The following is a 13352-nucleotide window of genomic DNA, read 5'->3' on the forward strand; positions in this document are numbered from 1 at the left end:
AAAGGGGCTAACAATATTGCCCTTAATTTTCTTTTGTTTATTTATTTATTTTTTAAATAGAAATTAAAATGAGATTTTATTGCAGCCAAAAAAAATAAGACATTATTTTGAAGAATAATGTTATCCTTGCTTTGAATGAATATTGGTGGTTCATTCTGCTGTGGTGATTCATGATGAATAAAGTAACTAAGCCAATGGAAAATTAATGAATGAAGATTTCACAAGATATATCCGTCCATCCATCAGCTGTACAGTACACACAGCATAATAACAGTGGCCTATAATAATTGGTAAAAATGCAGAGCACATATATTTGTTTTAAACCTTGTCATTTCAGTTCTAATTAAAACAGATGGTTTCAGAACTGTTATGAAACTAAATTATATATCTAAAATAGTTTAGAACAGCAAAAGTCTTTAAAAAATCGAGTAACACAATACTGTGAGGCACAGTTAGTTCATTGACAATTCTGTAGCACAACACATAAAGCTCTTGCTTTGTGTAGAACCCTGTCCATCTAAACGTACTACTAATCCCAAGATTCCCGGAGAAGGTCCGTGATTTCCGGGAATAGTGTTGCTAGTGGGAAGGTGCGCGCAGAGGGACCTGTTGGAAATGACGGGAGCTGAATTCCTGTTTCAGCACAGAAACCACAACAAGCAGCACGGGGTGTGAAGCAGAGAGCAGCGAGCCGGTGGAAAACAGGGTGTGTGCGTGTGTGTTTCTGTGTAGACTATAGACAACAAATGTCATCGCTGAATCTTGAGCTGTTTAGCTGTTAGCACATTAGCTCGCTCCACACCTGCTAGTCGCCTCATTTGAGCTGCTTGATCTTCACGCATCTCAGTGGACACATGCTCGTTTATCACATAAAATAAATCTATTCAACCTCATGCCGCACATGTCATAGAGACTTTGAGTGAATGTGGCATATTTTAGTGGTGTCGCTGTGCTTATAAGAATAAATTCCCAAGTAGTTTAAGTTGTTACGTTGGAGAAACATTAGCTGGCTAATTAGCAGATTAATCTGCCCACTGACCTACATTCCGCTACAGCCGCTCTGAATGACCGCTTAACCTGTGCTCAACTGTTTACATCTTATTAAGTTTATTTGAGTTCGAGTTGGGTGATAGTGGGACTGATTAGGAATGTACACTCAAATGTACATACTGTTTTCTTACTGTATCAGCGGTTTAGTGTAATGCGAATAATATAATGCATAGGCGAATACTTAAAATGCATACAATGCAACTCCTGTATGTTCATATTGACACGTTTAAATATGTTGTGAAAGTTTGGTAATTGTGTTTTCTGTCAGGTAATGCTCAATGGAGACGCTCATGAGTGCCGTGGCCCCGCGCGCACCGGCGGCGGTGAAGCGGGTGTCCGAGGTGGACTTCCGCTCGGGCACGACTCTGGAGCAGCTGTCGGCTCAGGTGCAGGAGCTCGTTCTGCTGGAACAGGGCGAGTTTGGAGACCAGACCGCGCTCGAGGTGCACACAGCCAAAGACTTCATCTTTAACATGCTGGGTGAGGACATTTCTGTGAAAAGGCATGGAAAAATATACACAAATAATAAAAACAATAATCCTGAGGTTGATAAATTGATAGATGGGTATATATAAAGATAAATGTATTTTTAAATAAGTAAAAAAGTCTTATTCATGTACAGGACTGACAGTTTCAATTTACCAGAACTTATGTTAAGCTGCTTTTATACAATCTATATTGTTAAAGTGCTATTGAAATAAAGTATAATTGAATTGTAAAAAACCAACTAAACCGCGCTCCTTTCTGGCGCCCTCCTTGATATACAGCGCCCTTAGCATTTGCCTATGGTGCCTATGCCACGGACCGGCCCTGAGTTGGCTGAGTGTTGTAAATACTCGCGCTCCCCTCCCTCGCGACAGAGAGCATAGGAGATAAATGTTGTAAAATAAGTAATGTTAATAACAACATAGTTCTTTGTTATTCCATTACTATTTCTTATACGAATGAACATTCAAAAAAAAGCAGTTCAACAATTACAATAGAAGAAAGAAAAATAATTGTACATCAGTTCAACAGATGCATTCAAGCAAGAAATAATATGAATTAAAATGTAATAATTGTATTGTCATTAATGTATTATTTGGAAAGAAGCTTAATATAATTAGAGCCGTAATAAATGTTTAAAAAAAAAAAAAAAAAAAAAATCTAAACATCAATCACAAGTGTCTTCTTTCCAAAGGACATACCATTTTTATTTATTTTTAGACGACACAGTAGCAGTGTTTTAATCTCAGAAAAATCAATATTGATTTGCAATCACAAACATATGAAAACATTTGACCAGTTGTCATTTTCTGAAGAAAAGAAGCTTTAAATATATATGGTTTTATTGGATTAGAAAATGCTATTAGAACTTTGTAGGATAAAACAAATATCAATAGTAATCTCAAAACCCGAACTAATAAATACAAAAATCTGAAAAATCAAAGAGTTGAGAAGTCTCTTAAATATTGTTTTAAAACTGATATTCAGGAACAAAAATAATTTACATTTTCATAAAATACTTTCACAGTAATTGTTTTTCATATATGAAGTCATTGACTACTTGTTTCCAACATTCTTCAAAATTTCTGATTTTGTGGTCAGCAGAAAAAAGCAACACACAAAGCATTGGAATCATTTAAATACTGAGTACATTTCCATTTTTAAGATAACTGTTCCTTTCAAAACTTTATCCTGGTTTCCGATTTAGTACTTGAAGCAATGCAGCTGTTTGTCCAGCAGGTGTCTCTCTTTCCTCTTCATTTTTTTATCACACCAATTCTCCCTCGATGTCCCTTCCTTATCATCTTCTCATCTGCCATAATCTACACACACAAACTAATGCCATCCTTTTTTTTGTATGACATAAGTGAAGGAAAAACAGATTTGCAAAACTCTTATTCTCTAAAAACATAACTAGAGCTTTTTCACATAATCCTGTCAAATGGTGAATCACATCACAGTTTTTCTTACAGTTTGTTTTTTCTCTTCGCTGCTTTTTTTTCTTTCTTTTTTTAGCCTTAGCCTGTTCTGTTGTCTGGTGAAAATCCTTTAGCCTCTAGCTCTCTACTGTTATTGTTTTATGTATCATTGTTAAGCATGAATCATCTAGTATTTGGTTGGTTTTTCTTTTATTTATGGACCTTTGTTTATTGAGATGGTGGCATGGAGTTTCATTCTGCCATCCAGCCAGAGCAACTTTTTTCTTTCTGCCTGCCTCCTGTTGCTTTCATTTGTTACATCTCCCCTTTTTCTCCAGTCTTTTAACCCCTTGATATTCAGCCAAACGCTTCCCACTTATTTTTCTCGCTCGTTGCTTCCATCTCTCGCTCTCTAAAAATATGCAGACATTTTCAAAGAAACCACCACACTCCTACTGAGAGTGATGGGTAGACGGCTTTTTATATTTATACTAGGTAGGGCGCTGCTTAGCATTCATTTTGAATATTCTGTCTCATTATGTATGATAAAAAAAAGATCCTTTTTGTGATGACCCTTCCCTGTCGATTAGGATTTAGATCTTATGTCTCCTTAGAAAAATAGAATTGATTTTCGACAAGCAATTATCTTGATTTTAATGAGCATTGATGTTTGTTTACATAAGCATTCATGATGATTTCTGGTTGCACACCTCCATGACCTGCAAACATTAACATACCGTATGCGTTTAAATTTCTTACTACATTACTGCAAATGTATTTCTCCCTGTGGAGCTAATTATACTGAAGCAGTTTTAAAATGTAAAGGGCAAAAAGGGTCATTGTTATTAAAAAAAAATCTAAAATCTTACACTCAGTGTCCTGGAGTAAAGGTTAAGGGGCAATAAAACAATGACTAAACTTTAGTTGTAAAGAAATGCATTGTTCTTTTCATGTACAGTAGTTTTTGGTTGGTTATTTTTTTGTTGTGGTTCATCATTACATTAAGTAAATCTCAACTAAACCCTAAAGTTCAAAGATAGCTTTACTTAAACACAATTTTATGTGCTCTGCAGAGGAGAATATGCCACTATTAGTCTCAAACACGCTTTAAAATTTTACGTCATGCAAACTAAAACAACATTTTTTCCTAATTTTAAATATCATGTGTGCACTTTAGTCCTACTTATATCACACCAGGGTAAATGTATTTATGTGTTTGTGTAATTTATGAAACTGAATTTTTCTTTTTTTTTTTCTTTGGTGTTTGTTAATTTTGTACACACTGATCTGAGACAAATATTCAGATTTACAAATGGTAGTTTAAAAACAAATTTCCCCATGGTCATTTGAAAAATGTGCTTGAGTCTACATTTTTGTAAAACTTAAAATGCATTGCTCCGCATAGGTTTCATTGCATGTTTCAGATGGCAGATTCACTAAAGGGCACTGTATACATATTTGAAAATCAGAAAAATCACAATCTTTTTAGTACACATCCATGAGAAGATGGGACTTGTATGGATAACTTTAACTAAACCACTGACCTAAAGCTTTCCCAAAACGCAACCAATGGTGTTTCTTAAAAGCAAACATAAGAACAAAGTGCACTTTAATTGTGCAAATTTACCTTTTTTTACATTGCTATTATTTGTTTTGTGGAACTATGCTTCACCTGCATACCTGGTTGATCTTAATCACAAGTACAAAGTGAGCAACCTACCAAACTGACCACACCAGAAAAGAAGTTTATATCGAGATACATACAGTAGGTGAGGCAAACTTATCCGGTTTCAAATTATAGACAATGTTAAACAGTTTTGTGGTATTTATTCAGCCTGATCTTACGAGAAAATGTATTTTTTTTTACGTTTTGCCAGTTTAGTAGCTAATTCGTACAAATTCGTACGAGTTCAGTTAATGAGCAAATCATACTAAATTGTATGAATTACATCATACGAATTCATACAAATTAGCCACTAAATCAAAAAGTTAGGAAACGTTAGGAATTAGGTCTTGTGCAAAGCACTACATGAAAATAATTCTGTGTTCATCAATAATTTGTGCCTTCACATATCATTAGTATGAAAAGAAAATAAATTAGCTGGTGTTGTGTTGCCCCAAAAAACATAGGTCTATACCCATGTGTAATTACATTCTGGCAGTTTTGCAAAAATGTAGACTGAAGCACATACAGTATTTCCAGTGAGTTTTCTTATAGGCAAACTCGATCTCTAATAAACCCTGTATTTATTAGTGCTTGGAATATTGTTATGAATGTGAGACACTTACATCATATTAGTAAGTTGAAGAGATGGAGGCTGAAACTGCTGATTCAGGAGCAGTTAATAGAAAGATTAAATGGTTTCACTCCTCATGAAATCCTTTGGGAATTTTATAACAATTAATGAGTTAACAGTTAATTTTGAATGAACCGTCACATAGTCTGTCTTCATTTTGATTAGCCTACTATTAGCCTTTTATGAGCACCAGCAGTTTCTGCAAGCTTAACACTTTCAATGAATCCTCTTTTGTTGGCACATGGCGAGTTTTATTTGCTAACCTGAGAGAGTTAAAGATCTTACAATATTCACACAGTCTACATAGATGTAATTCATAGGTGAATGAACATGTTCATTTATGAGTGGTTGGAATTTAATAAAACAATGTTTAACAATCAAATCTGATGATTATGATGCATTTGTGAATCTGGATGAGAGAAAGGAAAGGGTTGTTTTATGTAAAAATTACTTGTATTTACAAGATACATGAATGTAGCCATTAACCAGTATTCATTTACACTACCGGCCACTTTATTTGGTACATCTGTTTAACTGCTCGTTAACACAAATTTCTAATCTGCCAATCACATGGCAGCAACTCATTGCATTTAGGCATATAGACATGTTCAAGTCGATCTGCTGGAGTTCAAACTGATCATCCGAATGGAGAAGAGTGATTTAAGTGACTTTAAAAGGGGGATGGTTGTTGGTGTCAGATGGGCTGGTCTGAATTTTTCATAAACTGCTGATCTTCTAGGATTTGCAAACACAATCATTTCTAGGGTTTACAGAGAATGGTCTGAAAAAGAGAAAATATGCAGTGAGTGGCAGTTCTGTGGGCACAAATGCCTTGTTGATGCCTGGTCGGAGGAGAATGGCCAGACTGTTTAGAGCTGATAGAAAAGCAACAGTAACTCAAATAACCACTCGGTACAACCGAAGTATGCAGAAGAGCATCTCTGAAGGCACAACATGTCGAACCTTGGAGCAGAAGACCACACTGGGTGCCACTCCTGTCAGCTAAGAACAGGAAACTGAGGCTACAATTCGCACAGGCTCATCAAAATTGGGCAATAGAAGATTGGAAAAACATTGCCTGGTCTGATGAGTCTCGATTTCTGCTGCTACATTCTGATGGTAGGGTCGGAATTTGGCGTCAACAACATGAAAGCATGGATCCATCCTGCCTTGTATCAACGGTTCAGGCTGCTGGTGGTGGTGTAATGGTGTGGGGGATATTTTCTTGCCACACTTTGGGCTCATTAGTACCAATTTAGCCACTGCCTACCTGAGCTGACCAAGGTCATCCCTTTATGAACGGAGTGTACCCATCTTCTGATAGCTACTTCCAGCAGGATAACACACCATGTTTTTTTTTTTTTTTTTGAACATGACAGTGAGTTCACTGTACTCAAATGGCCTCCACAGTCACCAGATATTCAATCCAATAGAGGACATATGGGATGTGGTGGAACAGGAGATACACATCATGGATGTGCAGACGATAAGTCTGCAGCAACGGCGTGTTGCTATCATGTCAATATAGACCAAAATCTCTCAGGAATATTTCCAGTACCTTGTTGAATCCCACAGAGTAATAAGGCAGTTCTGAAGTAAGGAGTACCTAATAATGTGGTCATGAGAGTATGTGTCACTGTTAAATTATTTGCCATTTAAGCTTGACAGACTTGATATAAGCTTGTGTAGCATTATTTTAACTGTGTATGTAATCATGCATCTTTTGTTGGTTAAGTTCATTATGGTATAGTTTATAGCTTAAATTGGAAATAACGATGTAATAAACAAAATGTCTTGAGTCCAGTCTGTGGTAGTCCTGAATGTAGCTCTGATATATGATTAGCAATTACGTATGCTAACCAGCTTCCTTTCGGCACCTGTCATGGAGAGCAATGTTTTGTAATCAAGACTCTTTTATTCTGTTTTTGTATTCAAGTGGTCAATAATGGTGACGGTATGAGGGAGTAATGAGTGAATTTGCTCCTGGTGCTGATGGATTCTTTCTGGAGGGACTGATGAACATAATTAATTTGCATAAACAAAGTGGTAATTAGTAAAGCTATTGCTTGCTTGTGTTTGCCTAGTGCATTTTAGCACCCCCAGCAAGACACTATTCATTTCCTTATTTACCGAATGAAGGATTTTCTTTACATTATGGGTCATTTGACAGCTATATTCAAGTAATCAATAATTCTTTCTCTCTCAACATCCTTTTAATTACAGTGGATTGAAATTAAAAGGGGTGCGTGGTAAGCGATTCTAAAGAAATATGTATTGATTTGATCAGTTTTAGTCTTCATAAAGTAATAAAAACTAAGTTATTTGTTTTCATGTGGATTCCACTAAAGATTTTAAGAGTTTTAAAGAATTTAAAGAGCTGGGTCACATATGAAAAAGACAGCAATGTCTTGAATTTCAAAACAGAGTTGAGGGAGACTGATAATTTATGTCTTGCACAGACAGATTTATCAGACTTGGGCAGAGAAGAGGTTTAGGGAGATATCTGTCTTCCTAGGAAAAGAATCTTCCTCTATTTCCCTTCCTTCCTTATCTACTTATATTCCTCATTCACTTCAGAAACCATTTAACTAAAACTGCATATATATGTATTGTTAGCTTATTTTTTCCAAGTGCATTTCCCAAGTCCATATATCATATTAACAGTATTTCTAGTCATACTGTAAGTTGAGAGTTTTTCACGCTGTTTGCAAATGTTCATTTCATGTTTTTGAAATATACTGTGTGGTTAATATGGGAACTTGTGACCATAGTTGATTAGATATTTGCCTGGCATCTTCTAAAATAATGTTGAAAAAGTATCTTTTTTCCCAAGCTTTTTATGTTTTATTGTATCAGTGTCTCATGGTTTGTTTTAATCTCTTTAACCCCACCCTATTCTTGATTATCTTCAGCACTTTGGCTAGCTTTGCTGTAAAAGATGTGCTGTATAAATAAACTTACTAACTAACAATGTATTTGGGAAGCACACTCCAGGTCAGGAAGTGCTGCCAGATGATGCTTTTAGATTATTCTTAGTGCACTTTGTTTTTTTTATATCAATATAAGAAAACTCTTGGCATCTAATTCTTATAAGAATTTGAATTCATAAACGGTATGTACTTGGAACAGAAATTCAGTCATTAACAAACTAACTTTCATATGAACACCCTCCATTTTTGTTATTAAAGACATTTTATTTTTACCATGTATATTCTCCATTTTCCACAGGCATGGTGCAGAAGGTGGACAAGCGACTGCCGGTTGCCAATGAGTACCTATTGTTGTCAGGTGGAGCCAGGGAAGGTGTTCTTGACCTTAATCCAGAGGACCTAGGTGACTACGCCAAAGGTGTTGACTTTGATTTGGACTTCACTCTGCTGGTGCCTGCTCTTAAACTTCATGACCGCAATCAGCCTGTGACGCTGGACATGAGGCATTCCCCACCATGCCATTCATGGCTGAGCCTGCGCCTCTGCGACCCTACAATGCTGGCGCGTTGGCATATCTGCTGTCAAGACGAGAATAATAGAGATAATAAAGATGAGGAAGAAGATGAGGAGGATGAAACTGGTGCTCTACGAGGTTCAATCCCATCCCTGCAGCCTCCTCAGTCATTAGATGGATGCTACTTCTCTCCATTATTGGTCGCTGATTGGTTCTGGAGTGTAGTTGTGACGGCAGTAGAAGAGTTGCGACAGAATCCTCAAAGAGGGATTCCTGTTCCTGATCGCGTGGAGCGGAATGGGCCACTAACAACACTGATTCTCACTGCAGGAACTAGCCGTATTCTCTACGATCTGCTTCCGGTGGTGTCGTTTCGAGGCTGGCCAGCTGTCGCACAAGGCTGGCTCACAACCAACCATTTCTGGGATGGCAAAATAACAGAGGAGGAGGCCATCAGTGGATTCTATCTGCTTCCGTGTTGCTCTCCAGCTGTCAGCTCCTCAATCAGACCTGACCGCGAATGGAGACTTGCCTACTCCCGCAGCGAGGTGCAGCTAAAGAAATGCGTGCCCTACCCAATGGCACAAGCCTTCCAAGCAGCTAAAGCTGTACTGTCAAGACTTTTAGCTCGCCCTCGCACTGGTCTTAGCCTCTACCACCTACGTACCTTAATGTTTTGGGCATGTGATCGCTTGCCTTCTACGTACCTTAGTTGTCCAGATCATGAGACGCCTGCACGGCTGTTCCTCGGTCTTCTTGATGACTTGGCTCACTGTATTCTGGGCAAAAACTGTCCTAATTACTTCCTTCCACAGTGCAACATGTTAGAGCACCTCTCGGACAGTGCAGCCCTGTTAGTTGCACGGAAACTTGCACATTTACGCTCTGATCCTGCAGAGCACTTAAGAGCAGCTTTGGATCAGGCACAACAAGCATGCCAACTCAAACGTGAGGCTGCTGGAGCTGCTAGTAATGGCAATGGGCTATCTTCACCAAGCCAAGCATATGGTGCTGGATCACCACAAGATGACCGGCTAGCACAACGACTGCAACAACTGGTGACGGAAAACCCTGGCAAGTCTATTTCCGTTTTCCTCAACCCAGATGACGTAACACGTCCGCATTTCCGCATTGATGACAAGTTCTACTGAGCAGACTGGTTTACTCACTGCCAAGGGTACAGAAACCATAGACAACAGAATTTATAGAGGACAAAATCATGCCACTTGGCTTCTGTATTTAACCAAATCATCTCCACAGAGAGTTTTCCCTCTGACTTGCTCAACAAGGCTGACTACAATCAAAGCTCCTACTTGACACTCCATTGTCACAATTGTCACAAATGTCAGGAAGAACAAAAGTAACAGGGGAAAGGATAGAATTTAGAAGCAACTCACACCTATCCTGATGAAATCCCAATTGACTGACTGCACATCAAGTAGATATGGTCCAACGATACTATTCTGTAGAGTTTGATGGTTGTTTTTACCTACTACTCAGTACTACTAAGAATAGACACTGCTTCTGTTTTCTGCTGTATTTCACAGTGAATCCCGAGGGCAGTAAAACTGGAAAACCAACTAGGCCAAGGTACAATATGATGAAACTGAATGTAATTTTATTATTTTTTTGGTATGTGTGGGAGAAGTTTGTGACTATTGATCGCATAAGCTTCTCTTTCTTCAGTCTGTCAGTTACCCTGCTTGCTTCCCCTTCTCAGGTACTTTTTATTTCTTTCAACTGCTGAGTTTTGAGCCGTTCTAAAGTCAAAAACAACAAAAGCAGAAAGTGAGGAAAAAGACTAGGACAAACTCTCAAATCCATGCCTTGACGTTTAAGAAGCTGTTGTACAGCCGTAGATACAATCTTTTTAAAGCAAATACTGTTCAAAGATATTTTTGTTTACTTAGATTTAGAAGTTCGACACTGATGACAGTCTCTGAAACTTGATATAATATTTTAGATTCTGGTTAGCGATTGATTGACCTGATGATTAATTCTGATTACGCATCCTCTTGGTTTCTGATTTGATTCTAATCTGCAATTGAAGAGTATGTGTTAGTGTTATTCTAAGGGCTTTAATTTGTCAATCATTGGTGCATATTTCTAGAACAAAGGGTTTGCGAAAGATGCTTTGGAAAGTGGGGTTTTGTGATGATAAAGGTTTGCCAACACTGTGCACTGGAATTAGATCTAGTGCAGGCAACACTAGAGAGGTTTAGCGAAAGGATTGAGAGAATGTGTAAACAAACACATCACTTTTTTTGGTATGTTTGCGTTTGAAAGGGTTCTTCGGTATCTGGCTTTTGCAGATTTGCATTGGTAGCTCCGGGAGGCAGAGATGGATGGAGAAAGTCAAACGCGACGTCCACGGGATAGATTAGGCCGAACCAATGGGACTCGCGGGACCGCAGACATCTGCTCGCCCTCACTCATTGTCGCTTTCTGTCTCCTTCTTAAATCCTTCCCTCTACATCGGCCTCCATCTCTGGCTGTTCTTTATCCATCTCTACCTTCTTGACTGCGCTCAAGGATTAAAGAACAATGTTACATGTGTATTCAGCGTAAATCGCATTAGCGCCCAGTGGGAGTTGGCAGAGTTTCCATGTGTGCTGCTGACATGGCTGCTACGCCTATAGAGAGCAATCAGCAACAGCGTTGCCTTTGAATGACAGCAAAATGGCAAGGATAAAGCTTTTTCTAGTATATTTCTTATTTAATTATGTGCTACTGAGGAGAGTTGCTTATGGTACAGGTAGGCAACTACACATTTGTCTGCTGTATGCCAAGGAAAAGACACCAAAGAGAGGTTTTAAAAGGTGAAATATCATAAGTTCTTAAAGAAAGCAGATGTATCTGTGTGGATATAGTCAGGGTTTGACACTGTATACCTTAAAAGGCCTATTTAGTGGGTGAATATCATAAAATGCTTGAATCAATATTCGTAATGCTGTTTTAAATGTTTTTCTGCGTATATTATGAGCGTTGTTTAGCACAATATCTGATATCAAATGAACAGTGGTACTATGCAAGATTTCAGAATCATCTCTGTGATTGAGATATTAAGGCCTACCGTGGCTGTTATAATTACCAAGAGTGTTTTATACAGTGATTTCATTGGGGAAAAAAATTATCGGTGTCAGGGCATGATGAAATGTTCCGGATGCATTTCAGTTTAAGAGTCTGAAGGAAGCCAAAACACATTTGTTTTCCTTCCTAGCTTTGTAATGATGTGGTCCCAGTGTTTCTTGATCTGACAGCATAATCCCTTGGGTCGTGCCGTGTTTTTTTTTTTTTTTTATTGTTTCCCCCTAAACTGAAAAGAAAATACGAATGTAAACATATTTTACCTCTTCTGTTCAATAAAATCACACTCCCTGAATGGACACAGAATGATGCATATTTAAATGGTACCAAATATTCATGTTTCATTTTATTTATCGATTGTGCCTCAGAAGGCATTTAATTATTAATTTTTTTAAGTAATGGTGTGAAGATGCTGGTCATAGCATGAAATAAAATATTAGATCAAGATCGCAATGTTTGTATTTCATTTCTATAAATGGTACTTACCTCAAACTTTTGATAAAAGATGCTATTATTTTTAATCCAAATTCCACTTGTTTTTTTTTTTTTTACTTGTATTTCTGCAATATATCTTATATTGCAGTTATTAGGCTTAATCTGTACTGGGAAATCTACTGGTTTTGGCATCCATTTCAAATATTAAAGTACATTTTTTCATAGATGGAAACCATATTAAGTGAATGTAAAATGCTTTTAAAAAAACTTGAGAATACTGGGGAAATATGCTAGTCTGATTTATGCTAGCAGAACCTCTGTTTTCCGGAATTCCAACATGGTAGAAAAATGAAACATTTAAAAAAAATCTGCTCTGGAAGAAGAACCAGCTAACAAAATATAGAGGTTAAAAGGAAGATAATTATACACAAAAGCTTGCAGTCTGAATTAGTGGCTTCTTCATGTGCAATCCAATGATGATCCAACAGAGGATGCTGTTTGACTACAAAGTCTTCATTTGAGGTACCATCTATACTGTTCTGATTCTCACTCTGTAGTTCAGAAGACACAGTAACTGCCACATTTCTGCTCACTTGCACATTATTCTGTATACATGTACAAAGACAGAAATAGCAAAGTCTGGAGTATTCCAAAGTCTGGAAATCATATTTTGTTTTTTCTTGTATGCTTGGAAAATTTGCAGCAAGTAAAACAAAGAATTATAGAAATTGCTAAATATGTTTTATATTCTACACAATTTCTAGGTCACTACTTAGTACTTTGTAATTTTTTATCTTTTATCTTTCAGGATTTGCAAAAACAATGTCAAACTAGAGAAAAGTCCAAATACAAGTCTTCAGGTCTCAAATATTATTTTAAGTATAAAATTTTTTTAAATGTTTTTTATTTATTTTTTTGTGACAGCATGGTGGCTCAGTGGTTAGCAGTATCATCTCACAGCAAGAAGGTCGCTGGTTCAAGTCCCAGCTGGGCCAGTTGACATTTCTGTGTGGAGTTTGCATGTTCTCCCCGTGTTTGCATGAGTTTCCTCAGGGTGCTCCAGTTTCCCCCACAATCCATAGACATGCGCTATTAGGGGAATTGGGTAAACTAAATTGGCCGTAGTGTATGAGTG

General features: G+C 37.4%; 1 protein-coding gene across 1 annotated transcript; it reads left to right on the forward strand.

The window, feature by feature from the left end:
- Positions 1-590: 590 nt before the first annotated feature.
- tmem102 (transmembrane protein 102) lies at positions 591-12235 on the forward strand. Its single transcript, NM_001327862.1, is given in 3 exon segments — positions 591-706; positions 1319-1530; positions 8480-12235. Coding segments are annotated over 2 exon segments (1569 nt in total). The 5' UTR covers positions 591-706; positions 1319-1328; the 3' UTR covers positions 9847-12235.
- Positions 12236-13352: the final 1117 nt, after the last annotated feature.

The sequence above is a fragment of the Danio rerio genome, chromosome 7, assembly GCF_052040795.2.
Source record: "Danio rerio strain M-AB ecotype USA chromosome 7, GRCz13ab, whole genome shotgun sequence".
NCBI lineage: Eukaryota > Metazoa > Chordata > Actinopteri > Cypriniformes > Danionidae > Danio > Danio rerio.